We start from the raw sequence: 12,592 nt of genomic DNA on the forward strand, positions 1-12,592 counted from the left end.
ATATAAATTGTTGTTTTAAAAATGGTGTGTTAACAGGATATTATACTATGTAACTACTGACTATTATGACAACTGTGACGATAATTGTTGTCCTGTTCGTGTCTCCTATAAACCGTGTCAGAGTGAGACCTCTGCTGCTCCTCTGTGTTATGACCATATATGGAGGGAGTTGTGTAACAGCTGGACTGCGGAGCGACCACCCTCTCGGTCCCCGCCCTTCACATCTTTAAATATCCACCACCGCTCTGAACTCTCATTCTGTAAATTCACGGACATGTGCTGACATTGTTGGATTTTAAATTTTTAATACAGAGTGATTACTGTTTGACTTCAGACATGGAGCTGGACAGGCGGCTGCTGCTGGCTCACTGCGCCGCTCACGCCCTGTCGGTCCTGGCGGGCTTGCTGGTGGTCGTCCCGATGGCTCTCAATGGCTCCGCTTTCAAAGGCCGCTGCGCACTCTTCTCGACCGGCTACTGGAGGACCGAGAACCGGGCCGAGCTGCCGGGGGAGCCGGGAGACATGTCTCATCTGGTGGTGCAGCAGTGGGGCCCACCGGCAGCCTGCCAGTTCGCTACGTTTGTGGGTATTTTCACGGTGCTGTACGGAGCCGCGCAGGGCTGGAGGTGCCTCTTCTATCTGCACGGACGGCACGACGAGTGAGGACCTGCATGAACAACACACCCACATAACTAATATTACACTCATATAACACTGGTAACATTAGTATTAAAATGAAGATGGCATTACTTAATTATCACCACAAAACGTCAAACGACTGTAGCACCGATATTTATTAGTTAGTTATTATTATTAGCAGTAGGACGTGAAGTAGGCCTATTGTACACTATGCACCAAACTAGTTGCTGCAGTAGTAGTAGTAGTTAAGTAGTAGACCAGACACAGATTATTTATAATTTAAACATGTAACACCATAAATAAACACAACAACACAATTCTTCACAAACCATTGCTTGCAGTTAGAATCAGAAACCAAAACAACAACTAAATACAAATGAAAAGCAGGAAAAAACTAGGAAATTCTTCAATATGTAATTTCTATTTGTGTTATATGTCTCTGATCTTCTGGTTAACATCTTTACAGCTAGTTATTTGATCTTGACTAAACAGCATCATGATATTTAAAAACAGGAGCTGTGTGTGGTTAAAATGTTGACAGTAGTACACAGACATGTTAACCTACTGCAATTTCAAATTAGTTGAAAACACAAATTATAGGCTGTTCTACATCATAGCTTTCGTGCATTTTAGGGCTGCAATTGTGATAAAATGTCCATTATAATTACACAGAGCCCCATTTGAAATCCTCATGGCTTGAATTGCTTGTTTTAGCAAATCAACAGTACAAGACTCAAAGATATTTAGCTCACAGAAGACAAAAAAAAAGCAAATCCTCACATCTGCAACCTGAGAAAGTTTAGCATTTTGCTTGAAAAATTACATAAACAATGAATCAGTTACCAAAATAGTTGCCTTTTATTTCAGTGTCAGTCATCTTACGTGCTCATTGTGTCAGCCACATTCAGTGAGTCTCATGTTCTGTGATGTGTGTCTCTGCGCAGCACTCTGTTTTCGTCCTTCCTGACGGTCCTGCTGAGTGTGTGCGTGCTCTTCCTGTCTGGAGGGGCCAGTGTCATCTTGTCTCTGGGTCTGGTTTCCTGGTGCGACACTGTGACTGATGCCAACACTCGACCTTACAGGTAGGTTGTCTGATGCTAAACCTTTATCACAATCACAAGTTGGTCAAAGAGATTTTTTTGTAAATCTGAAGCCTCATCAGAGATCACAAAATACTATATAAAATACTTATAACCAGGTCACAAATTAGCACCAGCCACCTGCCAAATTCTGGTAAAATATGCATGTGACTGGTAAATTTGCTTTACTCATCAGCCCAAAAAAAAATGGTAATCTTACTGAGTGGAAAAAAAACTTAATTTTGCATCCTAAATTATAAGTTGTGCACCTGTCTTTTTATCATTTATATATAGTACCAACATGTTTGTAATTTACTTACAGTAATTGTCATCATGGTTTCTTCAGTGTTGTCCTTATAACATTTAAGACTTTTTTTAGATCTTTTTAATACCAGTTTTTAATACTTTTTCACACTGTCAAAGAATGACAGAAAAACCAGTAGGGACCATAAGGGCTACAATTATGCATTAAGTACATCAGGGGTTCTCAAACTTTGATGATCCTGAATTCTGTTAAAAAATGAGGAAAAAAACTTGACATGACAAAAAAAAGAAGAAGAAACTGGGTTGTGAATCAGTCTTCAGTGAGAGTCTCACTGAGGGTCAGCAGAATAATAATTTGGCTCGCTTCTGGGAAGTAATGAGGTCACACAGAGTAGCATTCAGAGTTGGTTTCAGTTTGTGCCTTGCCTTTGATTTTTTGACAGTCACAATGGAAATCTCTGACGCACACAAATAGGTGCCGGTGAAAGGAAACAGATATTCAACTGCCTCTTTTGACGGAGAGAAATATTGGCTGACATCCGGCAGAATGACGCAAAGTCGGCTTGTGTCAGCTGAAGCTTCAGGCTGCTGTCTGCTGCTGTTTCCATCAGTTCATTTTCCAGCACAGCGGACAGAGGACGTGTCCTCTGAAGCACGATCCACAGAGAAAGTCCAAAATACCAACGCTCCCATGTCGTGGGTCCTATGGGAAGTAGTCTGCAAATTTTCGTGACAACTGAGTTAAATGATGGGTTTTAGCACTGGATATGTAAACATGAGGAGAGACTTCCAAAATTTCACTGAGGAGCGGTAACATGTCAGATCATCCCTCCTCAAAAAGAATAAGGTTTTTTTTGAGGCCCTCAATTTTGTCTGAAACCCAAAAGCCCTGTTCTGTTTCTGCCTTGCCGTAATGTATCGAGCGGATTTAACAGGTCAAATCTATCTGATAAGTAGGTCAGCTTTGTCATGCCCAGCAAAGTGGAAGTGCTGCTCTTTAATAGATGTGTGTACTCATTTTCTCAGTTCAAAAAGGATATTAAACTCACATCCTCTAGAAAGCCACCTAACGTCACGGTGGAACAAGAGCAAAACACCTTGAGCTGAGTGCATTTTTCTTTAAATGGTTCACAGCTTTGACAGCCATGTTCATGATTTCACGCCTCTCTGGTGACATCTGCTTTGTTGTTAGACTCTCCCGATGTAAAGCCCTTCTCACACATGCAGTCTGTCCCTGAAATGTTCAGGAACATTTCCTGCATGGGGTCATGTGTGAATGGGAGCAGGGATCAATATTTAAGGAAATCTGTACAAGCACATAAAGGGTTACGTCTGAGTGACAAAAGACGCTTTCACGCGGAGCGAGCGAACCAATCTCAAGCGTCCGCTGATAACCTATTTGAAGCTGTGACTTGTTTACAGTTGCCTTGCCAACGCTTTTGTGGATGATTTGATAACTAGCAAGAAACACAAAATAATGAATAATGAGGGCCTTTTAAAGCCTTTTTTGAGGTAACTGAATTAAATGATAGCTTGATAAAGATGTCAAACAAACAATGCTGCTCTGTCTAATGCACATATCCACCATTAATTAACAAACAAATCAATTCAATTGGTGCAATAATGGTTCCTGATACCGATCATTTTTCAAACAACATCCTTATCCTTTACTAATAAGTTAATAGGCATATTAGAGTCTTGACATGTTGATCGAGTGATGATTTGCTGATAAAAGGACACATCAGACAGATGAAAGTCGATCTCTGTTGTTGTGTCTGTTATCGGCTGATATGTTTAGTCTCTCTGTGAGTGTCTCATCCTTTTATTTCTATTTATGTTCAGCTGTGCCGAGTCTGAGTCTGTCCCGCTTTACCTGGATGTGGACACCTCCTCCTTCTACACGGAGCTCAGTCTGGCACAGGTAGGAGCTCTCACTATTTAACACACACACACACACACACACACACACACACACACACACACACACACACACACACACACACACACACACACACACACACACACACACACACACACACACACACACACAAACACCATCAACTGTGAGCTTCACTCTGTCTCCTCTCTGCTCAGGCGTCTCTGTGGTGTGTGACGGCTCTGTGGCTCACACAGTCCATCCTGGCCTTCCTGCGGCTTTACCACTCACACAGCCAGCACATCAGCGGGCCTTGTCTGCCCCGGGAGAAGGATCTGCTGCTGGGTTACAGTCCGTCTGAATGCTCCTCCACACCTCCTCCAACAACACCCACCATCTTCGTCTAACAGGCAGTGAAGTGAGGTGGTGATAAAAGTCTTCAAACGTATCGCCACACTCTGAAGTTTGTTGCATTTAGTTTTTTTTATTTTGGTACCTTTCACAAATGATCGTGTAATGAGCTGATGTCTGAGCAGGGCCAACATCGTTCATTACATCACACTGCCCTTCCTCACCCACACCCAACACCTCACTTTGATTGTAATTGTCATATCTTGATGATAACATTCGAGATATTTTACTCTTTTCTGATAAACCCAAAGATCTTTGAGAAATGTTAAAGGTTGTTTAACGACAGTCTCGTCAATGTAACTTTGAAGATATTTCCAGGATCCTCTGAAACTCCTCCGACCATCTGGGTGAAAAAATATTCTGTACATATTTTGTGTTTTTTTTAATTATTAAATTTAAATAAATAAATTAGCATAAGCAAATATAACTAATAAGAAAACAGTTTAGCTCACAGCATACAAATTATACAATATTTGGATACATAAAGTTTGTAATTTCTTGTTACTACCTTTATTTGAATCAGCAAACAGAGTCATTGTTAAAGGTGAATATTGCAATTTTGAGAAAATTTCAATTAATTGTTCAGCACTAATATTTTTTCATCAATATTGTTAAAAGAGTCCTTGAGGACACTGGAAATATGTTGAGAATCACAGATCATCTGAACTTATTCTATGACTCAAATGTAATGTTAACACATACATGACAGTCACAAACTGAAGCTGAACACAAGCTTTCTGGGGCCAAAAGGGATTTAACGGATAATAAAGTAAGAAGGGTTCATGTTCAGTGATCTAATAACAACAGTGTTAATCTGACTCTGTTGATTATCCTCGTCATTGAACCGTGACTTTGTGAATTAATGCATTACATTTAGTTTACGTCACTGACGACGCCTCAAACAACCAGATGCTGTTGTTCCTACAGTCTGTGTTTAATATGCATGTTTGTTTACAGCTCTGCTGAACGTTTGCACACTTGTGTCCTCATCAGGGAGAAGACTTATTAGTCTGTTCTGAGTGTTTTATTCAGATGGAGAACTGAGGCGCTTTTGTAGTGGAGCATGTGGTGAGAGTGTGACTGAGCCACCGTGTACGTAAAATAGGCTCACTGTGTGAGCATGACCCGGATGTTCTGTTGTGTAACGGAAAAATCACCGCCACGCTTCTCTCTTCTTGTGACAATTTTTATCATGATGCTGTTTGTGTGGACGCGGCTAGTAGGAGGGTGTTAATGAAGCTGTCAGATCTTTTTAGATGACCTGAGTCTGGGGGGTGAAGTAGATTAGAGGTTTCTGTGGAGCCCATGAGGGTCAGTGGAGGGGAAAGAAATACAAACTTTGCTGAGTTTTTAAACACATGATGCAAAGTTGTTCCTAAACGTCTTTCCTGTTGTCTTTGACCCGAGCGGCCGTAATGAAACACAGACAGCGGAGCAAGAAATTTGAAGTAAAGAGAGATGAGGCGGTTTTGTTGCTTGAAATGAATTTGTAATTTATATTTATGAAGTGTTTTTGTATAACTGACAATGGTCTTGCTTTTTACCTCTTGGAGCTGTATGTGATCATTCATATTCCTGTTGTTGTTTTTTCTTTGGCATTTGTTTGTTTGTCAAATAAAAAGCTTCCCATTATGAAAGAGTTTTGTGTAACAGGCCTCTTTGACATCTACAAAAGATGTTCAAACTACATAAAAGCCACACTGAGCAATATTTCTTATATAAACATCTGATCACATGCCTACATGATACTGTATGTTAAAGGAGTTAATGATGACAAACCCACAAATAAACTGTGGAGAACAAATATTAATCAGACTGAATATTAATGATGAACTATGTCTGCTGGAAGTAAAAATAGACAACTTCAGGCTACATTAGTCACAACAAATACATAACAGGTCAGAGGAGAGTTATAAAATAAGTACTTTTAATTTGTTTGTCTTGATTGAGAGATAAAAACTTTGTGGTGACAATTCTGAAATAAAATACTAGACTGGAACAATTAATGTGAAATATAAACATGTTGAAATAAAAACTTAAAAAAGGGATTTTTACAGAAATAATTAAAAAATGTTGCTGGGACAAAAAAAATAATATTCAAATCATTAGACAAAACAGACTATTTTTATGCCTTCAAATATGTCTGGGTGGATCTTGATGTTTTCAGAAAACACTTAAACACAGTTCAATTAGGCAGTAAATTGGACATTTTTAAGAAATGTGATAGATCTAGTAATACTTTTAGGGTTCGAACAATTATATTAATTATCAATGAATATGCATATCATATTGTTGTTTAATAGTGTCTATATAATGTCAGATACAGTGAAAAATATAAATTATATGCTCCCAGAGTCAAAGATGACGTTTCTTAATGTTGTATTTTGTCTGACCAACAGTCCAAAACTCAACTTTGAGTTTATTGAGTCATGAGTAACAAATAAAGGCAACAAATCTTTTTCACATTTGAGGAGCTTAAAAACAGAAAAAGCATTTTTACTGGGGGGGGGGGGGGGGGGGGGGGGATAATTCTGCCAATCAACTAATCACTTAATCACTGCAGCTCTAAATATAAGGGTGGCAAACAGTTCATTCAATTAAATTGTAATGGATTTAATTGAAGTTTTGGCACATTTACTTAAAAAATGACTAAATAATATAAATAATGACTTAGGGAGAAGGAACAGATGCTTTTTTAAAGATCTTAACGTGGTAATTATACTTTTGTATGTGCAAACCATATCAGACGGTATTGTTCCAACCAGTGTATTTTTACATGTCTTAATATATGTATAGAGGGGATTTTTAAGCCTGAATTACAATATTTAAAGTAATGCGTCATTAACATCAGCTGTAGTACCACTAGGAGGCCTTTAGATGGCAGTAAAGATATTTAAATGTTCAATCTGAAGCACGAAGAAGTGAAGCAGGTCTGCTAAGCCAATCACAAACCAGGGCACCATATTGAATTGTTGTTTTGATGTGAGCACTCGGCTGCACCTTTTCCAGAGTTTACTTTATTCTTGTTTTTATTAAAGAAGTCACTAAAACTAGAAACCAGGAGCATCATCATCTACACTAACGACAGCTAACGATGAAGCTAGCGGACATCAAAAAGTTAAAAGTGGCCGAGCTGCGGTCCAGACTTAAAGACCTCGATTTGGACTCAAGAGGGCTGAAGACTGAGCTGGTGGTCAGGCTGTGGTCGGCTGTGGAGGCTGGACAAGGTGGGGAAGACGGTAATGAAGAGGTGAAACTGCAAAAAGCGGACGCGGTGGAGGTCGTTGCTTCCGCCGCCTCTCTGTCCTCATCACCGGCCGCAACAGTTAGTATCACTGCGCCGCGTGACACTGAGTCCAGCAGAGAGTCCAGAGACTCTGCAACACAGACTGAGACCCAAACCAGTCTGCAACCAGGCTCTGCAACACAGACTGAGACCCAAACCAGTCTGCAACCAGGCCCTGCAACACATACTGAGGCTAAAACCAGTCTGCAACCAGGCCCTGCAACACAGACTGAGGCTAAAACCAGTCTGCAACCAGGCCCTGCAACACACACTGAGGATAAAACCAGTCTGCAACCCGGCCCTGCAACACTAACTGAGACTAGAAACAGTCTGCAGACACTACAGCTGGACTCTGAGTGTAGTTCAGAGAGGGTGAATATGTGCCAAGCCGAGGGGGGAGAACTCAGGAGACAGCAGGGAGGTGTGGAGGATCCTGGAGAGGACAGAGGGAGAGCTTTCTACGAGTTCAAAGAGGAGATACGATATAAAAGGTAATAAAAAAGCCATTGCATCCACAGAGGAGGTGGAGTAGTCTGGTTGTGTTAAAAGAAATATATAAATTACTGTGGTGTAAGAAGTCTTCAGATCCTTAAGTACCAACACAGCAATATAAATTATGTTCCACTGTTACATTTTGATGATACTCAGTTATCACCCAGCAATGATTTGTGCATTTATTGGTAGAGCAGAAATGAAAAACAACATCTTACAATTTAGATTTATAATAGTGAATCCATCATGAAAATGACCTTAAACATCATCCTTTAAAAGGAAGTCTTAAAATAATGTTATTTTCAAGAGAGAGGTGTTATTAAGCAGCAAGTGTTTGGTTTTTTCTCTCCACCAGAGCCAAATCACCTCAACCACCTGTGGCGAGAGAGGGGGCAGAGGAGGAGGATGAAGATAAAGTCAGACTGGATCCATGTGAGTCTTTTGATTACATTCACCACCTCTCTGGTTATCGAACATGAAACAAACAAAACTTTGGTCGCAGGTGCATTTTAATATAAAATCAGTCAAATAGTTGCCAAGGTTGCAGTTTTAATAACATTTTAAGTCGTAGCAGTACAGAGGAAGTCTGAGTCTTCTTGTTCACACAGACGGAGGTCACCTCCACTTTGAGGTGGGTCCAGATGGAGCTTGTGGACAGCCGCAGTTCTGGGAGAGATTCCCCTCGCTGTGGTCGGGCTGCAGACTCTCCCATGGGGTGATAGAGGGCAGGGTGAGCTTCGAAGTGAGGCTGGAGCGGAAGCTAATGTCTACACAGGTGGAAGAACGAGACGGCATCGAGCCGTACGGCCTGAGAGTCGGCTGGTCAGCGGCCAACACCTCTCTGCTGCTGGGTAAGGATGTGGGGTCATTACTGGGCTTATTTTATGTTTTTTATAGGAAAGGGAGAAGTAATTTTAACAGAGGCACATTTTCTTGTCTGTTTTTGCTTTTTTTTTATTATTTAAATTGTCACCTGCTCTTTTTTCCCCATCTGTCCCCCTTCAGGTGGAGAGAAAGTTTCATTTGCATATGACAGGAGGGGGAAAAAAGTGTCAGCTGGAATGGAGGAGGAGTTTGGAGAACCTTTTTCAGAGGGAGATATCATTGGCTGTTACGCTGTGAGTGACATCTTGTTCTCCACTTTTTAATGCGTTTATATTGTTTGAAACTCTCGCATCCAGTTTGGATGGAGATAAAGGAAACTTTCTCTAATCTCAGCTCTGCACATCCATAGTCTTTCTCCGCAGACGGCTCCGTTCAGCTCTCCTTCCACAAGAACGGTCGTTTCATGGGTGCAGCCTTTTCCCTGAACGCCTCGGTGCTGCAGGGTCGTGCTCTGTTCCCTCATGTCCTCTGTAAGAGCTGTTCAGTCCAATTCCTCCTGGACATCACAGATCCTGTCTGGTACCCCGGCCCTCCAGGGTTTACACCGCTGGCAGCGCTCCCTGCTGGGCAGAGGACACGAGCCACATTCGCCCCGACCTCCAGAGCCCAATGTGAGGTAAGAGTGTCCATCCAAACTATTTTAATGTGTATAAAAAGGTGGTACAATTTAACCAAATTTCACATTATCACAAGGTATGATGTATATGAGTCTATTTGGTGGAAATTGTTGACAGATAGTTCAGTCTTGTTTTAACAACATAAAGGGAACATATCATGATTTTTGTGATTTTTCTGTTATTTTTATACTGTTATGTTGACGGATATCTATATTAAACATGATTAAAGGTCCAAGACTTGTGGTTATCATATGTAGAATTGTCCCTGAAAGTCAAAAGGCACGGCTTCAGCCTGCTTTTGAACACGTTTCAATGTTACCTCTACTTCCTCCCCGTGATGACATCAAATTAAACGTTGTCCATTGATAGCCTTTGTTGCTCAGGTTGTTGCTAAGGTTTTTCCATGTGCAGTTTGCGTAATCCACTCTCATATTTTGGATCGAATTTCAGCTTTAACCTGTACAGATGTATTATAGAAGTTTCCATTTGGAGTAAAAAATTAGAAAAATAAGTTAAATCTGACTACAATTATTTGTTAATGCAGCCTCCAGAGCCAGGATGAAATAAACAAGGAGTTTTTTGGACTGTAAATCATGCAGAGATATTTCAGTAGAGCCCCAGAATATAAATATAGACCTGGAAATGTGCCTGATATGTCCACTTTAAAAAGAGCAGCCCTTGGTTATTTTCAGACAGCAGCTAAAAGTGGAAGTTCTCATCACAAGTTGAAAAAAAGAATAATAACAATTTGAAAACGTCTTTACAGTTTTTGTGAATATAATGTTGGATTTTATATTTCCATGTGCTACACAAGTCTACACATGTTATCTTCATCTACCTCTCCTCCTCCACAGGTGGTGTTGTTGGTTGGTCTTCCTGGTTCTGGGAAAACCCACTGGGCCACGACTCTCATGCAGCAGCATCCAGAGAAAAACTACAGGTTGCTTGGCACAGAGGAGCTGCTCGCATGTATGATTGTCAGTCAAACCTCCAGTCTTCACTCTCACGTCTCAAACTCGCATTCAGTCGCAACATTTTAGAGTTCTGACTCAATGAGCTAAATGTGCCTGATGTCTGTGTGTGTTTTAGAGCGGGGGGGAGAGAGACAGCAGGCTGCGGCAGGCCTCTCAGTGTCTGACTGATTTAATCAAGATGGCCGCTCAAATTCCAGGCAACTATATCCTCGACCAGGTAACATTTCACCTGAAACATGTCAGTTCAACTCTGAACACACAAAATGTCAACTACAGTCATAGATTTAAAATCATTTAAGAATAAATTAATCACTGAAGTGCTGAAACTTGTTTGGGAGTAACCATACTTACATTGTGTTGAATCTCATCACTTCTCTTAGCTTACTCTCTTCTCTCATCCCTTTCTTTTTTTTTTCCAGTGCAACATCCTGTTCTCTGCACAGCGTCACAAGCTGCAGCTGTTCAGGGGCTTCAGGCGCCGGGTGATGGTGGTCTTCCCCTCAGTGGAGGAGTGGAGTAGACGACTGTCTCAGCACCAGTCCCGAGACGGGGAGCAGATCCCTAAGACCGCCCTGCTCAAACTGCAAGGTCTGACTCCTGCGTATTTTATAGGATTAAGTAACGTCTAACCAGCTGTCATTGTAACTTTCTGGAAACTCTTCAGCTGTGGCGAAAGGTCTTCTCTTTTGGGGAGGGAAACTTTTATATTATTTTGATATTTACATATAAATATTACTCTGTCCCTTTCTTTGGGACTCCTTTTACTGACTTCCCGAACAAAAGAACAGAAACGGATACTAAACTTATCAGGTACCTCATGTAATGTAATTCTATACAGTTCAGTGATTTAGCAGATTTCATTATTCTTTTATTATTCAATTTGAATCACATTTATGTATTTTCTGTGATTCCTCTTTTAATTTGACATCCGCTCTCTCTGTCTACAGTGAGCTACAATCTTCCAGAGCAGCAGGATGAACTTTTAGAGGAGCTGCAGTACGTCGAGTTGCCTCAGGAACATGCGCAGAAACTCCTGCAGGAGTATAAAGACGAAGCACGCAGACTGCTGCCTCCCATCCCCAAACAAGAGAAGAAGAAAAACGCAAGACTCCACAAAAAAAGACCCTACCCGCACGGCCCTCCTCCTGCTCATCGGATCCGGTGGCTAAATGGTCAGCATGAGAAAAGACGGGCAGTTATTTAAGAGATACTTGATGTTTAAAATGATTTAATTTTATTACTTTCTTTGAAGGGTGGAGTGATGCGGGGCTCAACTTGCCGTCATGGAGCCAGCAGCCAAGATATGTGAGTAATATGCAACGCACACAACCTGAACAACTCTGTCCAGTGTTTTGAATTTGGACTGCAGTACCCATTTTAAACGCTAGCTGTCAGTGTTATACATTTCTCCTTTAATTTAAGACAGCAAACACAAATCCACTTCCTTATTCTGTGTTGTTCTACGTTGCAGTGGAACGTGGCATATCAGGACCAGAGCTACTACTACAGCAACAGGGACTTTGGTTACAGCGGTTATGAGGGTTACTGGTGAAGAGAAGCGGAGCGAAAAGAAACAGGAGCCACCAAACTGTCTGCGTTTACACAGACAACAATTTTACAGACTTCATCCAGTTTGGAGAAAGACTTCATCAAATAAGGGGGCGCAGGTGGTCGAGTGGTTAGAGCGCATGCCACATACGCAGCCGACCCCTGTCACACCCCCCTCTCTCCCATGTTTCCTGTCGGCCTACTGATAAATAAAGGCGTCTATGCCAACAAAATCTTAAAATAAAAAAAAGACTTAATCAAATAATATACAGAAAAGTACAGATGTTGGTAAATGTTGTATTTCCCGCTTTGACCAATCAAAGATAATCAGTGTTGAAGTATTTAAAGATTTAAAAGACAAAAACAAGGTCACTTTTTTGGGGATTTTTATTCAAAATGTTTTAAAATATATATTTTTACTGTACAGTGTACAAATGATGAAAAATAAATTTTGCACATTTTTGCTCAAACAGTAATAAATCCCTGAACTTGAATAAAAACGATTTCTCTTTGTCGTATTT

General features: G+C 40.8%; 2 protein-coding genes across 2 annotated transcripts; both read left to right on the forward strand.

Annotated features, from left to right (window-relative positions):
* Positions 1–283: 283 nt before the first annotated feature.
* On the forward strand, positions 284–5,987 carry zgc:153018 (Transmembrane protein 179-like). The gene is made up of 4 exons (XM_062425642.1): positions 284–659; positions 1,584–1,721; positions 3,825–3,903; positions 4,077–5,987. Exons 1-4 carry the CDS (start codon positions 337–339, stop codon positions 4,263–4,265), a joined length of 729 nt encoding a protein of 242 aa, XP_062281626.1. The 5' UTR covers positions 284–336; the 3' UTR covers positions 4,266–5,987.
* A 1,277-nt stretch (positions 5,988–7,264) lies between these two features.
* Positions 7,265–12,339, forward strand: si:ch211-107m4.1 (heterogeneous nuclear ribonucleoprotein U-like protein 2). Its single transcript, XM_062425097.1, has 12 exons — positions 7,265–8,046; positions 8,403–8,479; positions 8,656–8,898; positions 9,053–9,165; positions 9,282–9,548; positions 10,404–10,526; positions 10,639–10,740; positions 10,943–11,111; positions 11,471–11,695; positions 11,776–11,828; positions 11,995–12,162; positions 12,319–12,339. Exons 1-11 carry the CDS (start codon positions 7,364–7,366, stop codon positions 12,073–12,075), a joined length of 2,136 nt encoding a protein of 711 aa, XP_062281081.1. The 5' UTR covers positions 7,265–7,363; the 3' UTR covers positions 12,076–12,162; positions 12,319–12,339.
* The last annotated feature ends 253 nt before the right edge of the window (positions 12,340–12,592 follow it).

Source organism: Scomber scombrus, chromosome 9 (assembly GCF_963691925.1).
Source record: "Scomber scombrus chromosome 9, fScoSco1.1, whole genome shotgun sequence".
NCBI lineage: Eukaryota > Metazoa > Chordata > Actinopteri > Scombriformes > Scombridae > Scomber > Scomber scombrus.

Bases quoted from the DNA above. Each gene is read 5' to 3' on its own strand.
- zgc:153018 (XM_062425642.1), top strand. From the start codon at position 337: ATGGAGCTGGACAGGCGGCTGCTGCTGGCTCACTGCGCCGCTCACGCC. The intron at 1,722-3,824 runs GTAGGTTGTCTG...ATTTATGTTCAG, and splicing joins GCCAACACTCGACCTTACAG to CTGTGCCGAGTCTGAGTCTG. The intron at 3,904-4,076 runs GTAGGAGCTCTC...CTCTCTGCTCAG, and splicing joins CGGAGCTCAGTCTGGCACAG to GCGTCTCTGTGGTGTGTGAC.
- si:ch211-107m4.1 (XM_062425097.1), top strand. From the start codon at position 7,364: ATGAAGCTAGCGGACATCAAAAAGTTAAAAGTGGCCGAGCTGCGGTCC. The intron at 9,549-10,403 runs GTAAGAGTGTCC...CCTCCTCCACAG, and splicing joins CCTCCAGAGCCCAATGTGAG to GTGGTGTTGTTGGTTGGTCT. The intron at 10,527-10,638 runs GTCAGTCAAACC...TGTGTGTTTTAG, and splicing joins AGCTGCTCGCATGTATGATT to AGCGGGGGGGAGAGAGACAG.